We start from the raw sequence: 7500 nt of genomic DNA, 5'->3' as shown, positions 1-7500 counted from the left end.
TAGGGAATCATCAAAGTTTAGACTTTTATTTTATGGATTAAGAGTTTTATAAAGTATTCATAAAATGTCTTCTATATAATAATTGTAATTATTAGGTTACATTAATTAATAGATATTTCATGATCTATAAATGTCAGTGTGTACTGTATGTATATATTCATGTTTTCTATGTTTTCTGTGCAGTTGTCTCAGGCAGGTGACCTCATCATTGAAGTGTATTTAGAAATGAAAATACCAGACTGCTGTATTACTCTAAAAGTAAGTTATTGCACTACTAGCATATGTTACTACTATTAGTACTTTAATGTTTCTGTTTCTGATATTTCTACTAGTAGTAATCTGTCCAGGTTGTTCTAACCCAGTGGTTCTCAAAGTGGGGTCCGGGGACCCCCACAGGGGTCCTTGAGTGCGTTCCAGGGGGTCCCCAGATAAATGATTGATAATGAATGGGAACCAAATGGACCCTTATGGCTCTGTAAAGACCAGTCCACACCGATGGTTCACACTGTAACCTCTGCACAGACAGGTCAATTCAGAGTGACCTGACCTCTGACCTGACCTGACCTCTGACACTGGTTGCAAGTTGCAACGAGGTGCATTGTGAATCATTGGTGTGGATTGGGCTTAAAGGGATAGTTCACCCCCAAAATGTCTTCTTTTCTATTAATCAGTCACCCCATGGAAACATGAATTCATTTTTTAGTTTTTGTCGCATTCCTAAGACAATATTTTGATGACCGCTGCCGGTCATCAAAATATTGTGTCTCTCCTGTGCTGGTGTACTAACCTGTCTGTCTGTCTGTCTGTCTGTCTGTCTGTCTGTCTGTCTGTCTCTCCTGTGCTGCTGTACTAACCTGTCTGTCTGTCTGTCTGTCTGTCTGTCTGTCTGTCTGTCTGTCTGTCTGTCTCTCCTGTGCTGCTGTACTAACCTGTCTGTCTGTCTGTCTGTCTGTCTGTCTGTCTGTCTCTCTTGTGCTGCTGTACTAACCTGTCTGTCTCTCTGTCCTGTGCAGGTGTCTCCCACCATGGGTGCAGAGGAGCTGACCAATCAGGTGTTGTATCTGAGGAACGTCCCTGCAGGAGACAAGGACATGTGGATGAGCTTTGAGGCCATCGAGGACGGGCAGCTGGGTGAGGACACACTACTATAACTACACACTGTAGACACAATATACTACACAACTACTGTAATACTCCTAATAGTTCAGTATTTGGTGTTATAGAGCTAGCAAAATATGTGAACTTTCAGCCAAAATAGCAGATCTACAAGCTCATTCCATTGTGGCTTTGAGACTAGCCGTGAGTGTCACCTCCCCCGCCCCAGTGGAGTGAAGGTCTCAGTCACAGAGTTATGATGAGACAGGAGTGAAGGTCTCAGTCACAGACAGAGTTAAGATGAGTCATGAGTGAAGGTCTCAGTCACAGAGTTATGATGAGACAGGAGTGAAGGTCTCAGTCACAGACAGAGTTAAGATGAGACAGGAGTGAAGGTCTCAGTCACAGAGATATGATGAGACAGGAGTGAAGGTCTCAGTCACAGAGTTAAGATGAGACAGGAGTGAAGGTCTCAGTCACAGAGTTATGATGAGACAGGAGTGAAGGTCTCAGTCACAGACAGAGTTAAGATGAGACAGGAGTGAAGGTCTCAGTCACAGAGTTAAGATGAGACAGGAGTGAAGGTCTCAGTCACAGAGTTATGATGAGACAGGAGTGAAGGTCTCAGTCACAGAGTTAAGATGAGACAGGAGTGAAGGTCTCAGTCACAGAGTTATGATGAGACAGGAGTGAAGGTCTCAGTCACAGACAGAGATAAGATGAGTCATGAGTGAAGGTCTCAGTCACAGACAGAGATATGATGAGACAGGAGTGAAGGTCTCAGTCACAGAGTTATGATGAGACAGGAGTGAAGGTCTCAGTCACAGACAGAGATATGATGAGACAGGAGTGAAGGTCTCAGTCACAGAGATAAGATGAGACAGGAGTGAAGGTCTCAGTCACAGAGTTAAGATGAGACAGGAGTGAAGGTCTCAGTCACAGAGTTAAGATGAGACAGGAGTGAAGGTCTCAGTCACAGAGTTAAGATGAGACAGGAGTGAAGGTCTCAGTCACAGAGTTAAGATGAGACAGGAGTGAAGGTCTCAGTCACAGAGTTAAGATGAGACAGGAGTGAAGGTCTCAGTCACAGACAGTCAATATGAAGCGCAGTGCACTGCTGAACAGCATAGTGAAACGCAAACAAAATGCAAACACTCCTCTCTCAACTTAACTCTATGACTGAGACCTAAACTTTACTTTAAGCGTGGCTCATTCAATGTGTGAGAACAAACGATATGGACTTTAGGACGTAATTACAACACAAATGACATAGATTATGATGCCCTGACCGAGTGCCAATTGAAGGCAGACCTGCGCTACCCTCTAGTTGTGAGCTTGTAAAATGTTGCTATTTGACGTACAATCAAGTATATAAGGTGGTTGTGTGTGTGTGTGTGTGTGTGTGTGTGTGTGTGTGTGTGTGTGTGTGTGTGTGTGTGTGTGTGTGTGTCTGTGTTCAGAGAGACCCTTACACCCTAAAGAGAAGGTTCTGGAACAGGCCCTGCAGTGGTGCAAGATGGCCGACCCAAGCTCCGCCTACCTGGTGGTGAAGAAAGTTCCTAAAGGAGAATGCACCAACCTTCTGACAGGTACACACACACACACACACACACACACACACACACACACACACACACACACACACACACACACACACACACACACACACACACACACACACACACACACACACACACACACACACACACACACACACACACACACACACACACACAGCCTATAGGAATAAAGATAATGTTGTTTTCAGCCTATAGGAACAAAGATAATGTTGTTTTCAGCCTATAGGAACATAGATAATGTTGTTTTCAGCCTATAGGAACAAAGATAATGTTGTTTTCAGCCTATAGGAACATAGATAATGTTGTTTTCAGCCTATAGGAACATAGATAATGTTGTTTTCAGCCTACAGGAGTGAGGTGATGAAGGTGGGCTTGCTGCGGTGTCGTGAGGAACCTCCTAAGCTGCTCCAGGGGAACAGGTTCCAGGACAGAACCTTCCAGATCCGAGACCAGAAGCTGGTTCTGCTCAAAGACAAGAAGGTACAGTAGGCCAAAAGAGGCCATATTTCATCATTTCATACTCAAAACAAGTGTTAAAAAACAACAATACAATACAATAATCTACAAGTTTATGACACATTGTGAACTTGCACATCTATTATTTCCACTATTTTACATTGTATATGTAAATGTATGATGATTGTGCATAATAATTGTGATGATGATGTAACAGTTGTTTACTGTGTGTTCCTGAACAGAGCATCAAGCCAGAGAAGGAGTGGCCTCTGAAAACAATGAAGGTTTACATCGGCATCCGCAGGAAGCTCAAAGCACCGACTAGGTACTGTAGTACAACCTGTCCTTCTCTTTAAACCTATAATCCATCATCTATTATCTATTAACCCTGTAATCTACACCGACTAGGTACTGTAGTGTTTAAACTGTCCTTCTGTTTAAACCTATAATCCATAATCCATAATCTATTAACCCTCTAATCCATACCAACTAGGTACTGTAGTGTTTAAGACCATGATCCATTACAGCTAGGTACTATAGTCTGTCCCTCTCATTAACCCTCTAATCCATAATCTATAATCTATAATCTATTAAACATAAACTAAACCAGACCAACTAGGTAGTGTACAGTACAATCGAAACGTCTGTGTTTTTACTGTCATATACTGTAATTGTATACATACGAGTTTAATATAATATGGTATTTTCACACTGTAATATAGTAATGTCAGTGTAAAGTATGAATAATTATATTATAATATAGCATGTTCACTCAGTGTATAGTATGAATGAATATTTTATAATATAGTAATGTCAGTGTAAAGTATGAATGAAGGTATTGTTTCATTGCAGATGGGGATTCACAGTGATGATGGACAAACACCAGCTGTAAGTATTCTGCTGCTTTTTATCTGATCTGTAGAACATCTTCACCTGTATATCTGTCGACCTATAGACCTGTGTGTGTGTGTGTGTGTGTGTGTGTGTGTGTGTGTGTGTGTGTGTGTGTGTGTGTGTGTGTGTGTGTGTGTGTGTGTGTGTGTGTGTGTGTGTGTGTGTGTGTGTGTGTGTGTGTGTGTGTGTGTGTGTGTGTGTGTGTGTGTGTGTGTAAAGGATAGGATACCAGTCTGGCATCCGTCTAAATCTAATAAATCTAAATAACATTCTAAGCATTTGTGGACAAGCAAACAGTATGTCTAAATATGTGAACAAGTAACAATCAAACTATAGGCAACAAGAAGTGCTAGGGCGTGAGGTGGAGTCTGAAGAGGAGAGTTTTCAGACTGTGGTCGGAAAATGGGGAGTGAGTCTGCAGTTCTGACTGTAAGGGGGAGGTTATATACCACCGCTTGGGAGATGGAGGGAGAAGAGTCTAGGACGTGTGGAGCGTTGTCCAGGGTGTTTTAGAGAAGAGTCTAGGACGTGTGGAGCGTTGTCCAGGGTGTTTTAGAGAAGAGAGAAGAGTCTAGGACGTGTGGAGCATTGTCCAGGGTGTTTTAGAGAAGAGAGAAGAGTCTAGGACGTGTGGAGGGTTGTCCAGGGTGTTTTAGAGAAGAGAGAAAAGTCTAGGACGTGTGGAGCGTTGTCCAGGGTGTTTTAGAGAAGAGAGAAGAGTCTAGGACGTGTGGAGCGTTGTCCAGGGTGTTTTAGAGAAGAGAGAAAAGTCTAGGACGTGTGGAGCGTTGTCCAGGGTGTTTTAGAGAAGAGAGAAGAGTCTAGGACGTGTGGAGCGTTGTCCAGGTTGTTTTAAGGAAGGGAGGGACAGACGTCCTGTGTTAGCTGATCTAAGAGGGCAGGAAGGGGTGGAGGGTGGATCATATCCTGAAGGTAAGGGGGTGCCATGCCTTGTAGGCCATCACATCACCAGTGTTTTGATCTGGATGCAGGCAGCAACCAGAGCAGACATGTCATCATCATCATCATCATCATCTTTATTTAAACTCAAAGTACAGTTGAGGGGCAGGCCCTCATTTTCAATGTAGTTGAGATACACAACATAATATTCAACAGGAATAAACATTTATATACATCAATATCAATATAAGAATTAGAGGACAGCGAAAACTCAAACATATTCAAAGAACTAAGACAGATAGGCCGGGAATTAATTAAAACAGTTACATTCTGGAACAAAAGTGTTGGAGACCATTTCCCTAAATTGACCCAAGGAAGGCAGTGATCTGATTTTTAGGGATTTCTGGAGCTCATTCCAAGTAGATGGAGCACTAACAGAGAATGCTGCCTATGCTGCCTTGCTGCCTTGCCTACATGTACATTTAGGGAGGTTATAGACGAAGCATCTTGCTGCTTTCTGGATCCGTTGTAGGGGGTTTGAGAGAGCATGCTGACAGACCAGCAATGAGGGAGTTGTGATAGTCAAGAAGAGATGGTGGAGGCTTGGATAAGTAGCTGAGAGTTAGTGCTGCACTGTGTGTCTTGAAGGTCAGCTGACCTGTCCACTGCCACTGCAAGGCTGTTGGAACAGGAGTCAGCATTGTTTGTTTGTCTAATAATGTCTTGTGTCTTCCTGACAGCTTCCTGTGTTGTCACACTGAAGCAGACTTGTGGGATTGGATCACCAGTTTTCTCAGAGCTCAGGTGGGTCAGGTTCTCCTTCTTCCTCCTCCTGCATCACAGATGTTCAACCATCAAACACAACCTTAACCCTAACGCCCCCCCCCCTCCTCCCCTCCAGAATGACCAGGCTCCTCCTCCTCCAGTGTTGAGACGTCACTCCTCCTCAGACATCTCCAAGCAGAGGTTTGGCACCATGCCTCTGGTTCCTATCAGAGGAGATGACAGCAACGCTACCATGCTGTCTGCCAACCAGACCCTGGTGAGAGAAACACTGTGTGTGTGTGTGTGTGTGTGTGTGTGTGTGTGTGTGTGTGTGTGTGTGTGTGTGTGTGTGTGTGTGTGTGTGTGCGCGTGCACTGCAAGTCACACAATGGACAATTGATATGCATTAAAAGTGTAACCCTGTCCAACGAGATGGCTGACTCCATCAGACAGAGCACCTGCTTCCCTACCTAAATGATGTGAAAAGTATTTCTCCTGCCTTATGACTGTTTGCACTTTGACTTCATTTTCGTTTGTTGTGCATTGTTAGTTATGTTTTTATGTAGTGTACTTTAGCAACTTGTCCTGCTGCTTGTCCTGAACAGGGTTCCCTCTTGTGAAAAAAGATTTCTGATCTCAATGGGATTTGACCAGCATAGATAAAGGTTAAATTTAAAAAAAGAAAAGAAAAATTGTGTGTGTGTTGTGTGCATGCGTCTGAGTGCCTTCCTAATCCTGTCTGTCTGTCTGTCTGTCTGTCTGTCTGTCTGTCTGTCTGTCTGTCTGTCTGTCTGTCTGTCTGTGTGTGTGTGTGTTCAGAGGAAGCTCCATGCCAGACGGACTCTGTCCATGTTCTTTGTGAGTATTTCTCTTTCATTCCTCTCTCTTATGAAGCCTCGTCTCTCTGTATTGTGGTGATCTGTTTCTGTTATGTTACATAATGGTTCTCAGAGTCTCAACATGGCTGACATCCCACTGGTTTCTTGGTATTTTTGCTGCGGCTTCCTTTCGGCGCTGGGTTCACACCCACCCTATGCGTTCCCATGGCAACGCTGTTGTTTTATAAAGGATATACAGCCTTGTCCACGCCCCTTCCTGTGGGAAGCTGGCCACTTCCTGTTATGACATCATCAGGATGTGTCGGGGGATGTTTGAGGTGTGGATGGTAGGATGCCGTGTGTGTGTGTGTGTGTGTGTGTGTGTGTGTGTGTGTGTGTGTGTGTGTGTGTGTGTGTGTGTGTGTGTGTGTGTGTGTGTGTGTGTGTGTGTGTGTGTGTGTGTGTGTGTGTGTGTGTGTGTGTGTGTGTGTGTGTGTGTGTAAAGTAGTTGTTTCTTTAGTCTTAAAGCTGAAATCATCAATAATTTGACAGGCTCATAAGTTTGGTATTTATAGTGCGCCCCATCCAGTTATTACACCGGCCCAGGGCACAGTCCGAGGAAAGAGTAAACACAGGAGAAAACAAAGAAGACTAAACAAGGACAACAAGAAACCCAGTCACACTGTCAGTCAGTCAGCAGGAGGGAGTAGAGACTAACCAGTATACCTGACGAAGAGGCCTTCTCTTTTTCTTTACAGTTTATCTATTTATTTTGATCCAGCACCCGTCTAAATGTTTGGATGTGCGTGCACCTCTTGACCGCAGTAGAAACTATAACACTGATAATAACACTGAATCAACTGATCCTCTGTAATGTTCATGTGCTGAGAAAACCTGTCAGCTCTGCAGTCTAGGGCTTTCACCACTAGAGATTTTTACTGGTCGACTAATTTGACCCAGTGGTAGTCGACTAGTCGATATTTACCTATTAC

The 7500-nt window shown here is 43.7% G+C and overlaps 1 protein-coding gene across 1 annotated transcript in view; it reads left to right on the top strand.

Moving 5' to 3' along the window:
- arap3 (ArfGAP with RhoGAP domain, ankyrin repeat and PH domain 3) overlaps positions 1-7500 on the top strand; it is a 76648-nt gene that overhangs the window by 64703 nt on the left and 4445 nt on the right. Inside the window, exons 28-36 of the mRNA XM_084041879.1 lie at positions 184-258; positions 1014-1131; positions 2556-2684; positions 3019-3155; positions 3374-3456; positions 3984-4019; positions 5666-5729; positions 5827-5967; positions 6510-6548. Coding sequence (XP_083898005.1) covers positions 184-258; positions 1014-1131; positions 2556-2684; positions 3019-3155; positions 3374-3456; positions 3984-4019; positions 5666-5729; positions 5827-5967; positions 6510-6548 — 822 coding nt within the window. The remainder of the gene's footprint in view (positions 1-183; positions 259-1013; positions 1132-2555; positions 2685-3018; positions 3156-3373; positions 3457-3983; positions 4020-5665; positions 5730-5826; positions 5968-6509; positions 6549-7500) is intronic.

Source organism: Gymnoscopelus microlampas (assembly GCF_963454915.1).
Source record: "Gymnoscopelus microlampas genome assembly, chromosome: 18".
NCBI classification, from domain to species: domain Eukaryota; kingdom Metazoa; phylum Chordata; class Actinopteri; order Myctophiformes; family Myctophidae; genus Gymnoscopelus; species Gymnoscopelus microlampas.
Note: the sequence above shows the minus strand (reverse complement) of the source record. Positions and strands in the feature narration are given on the sequence as shown.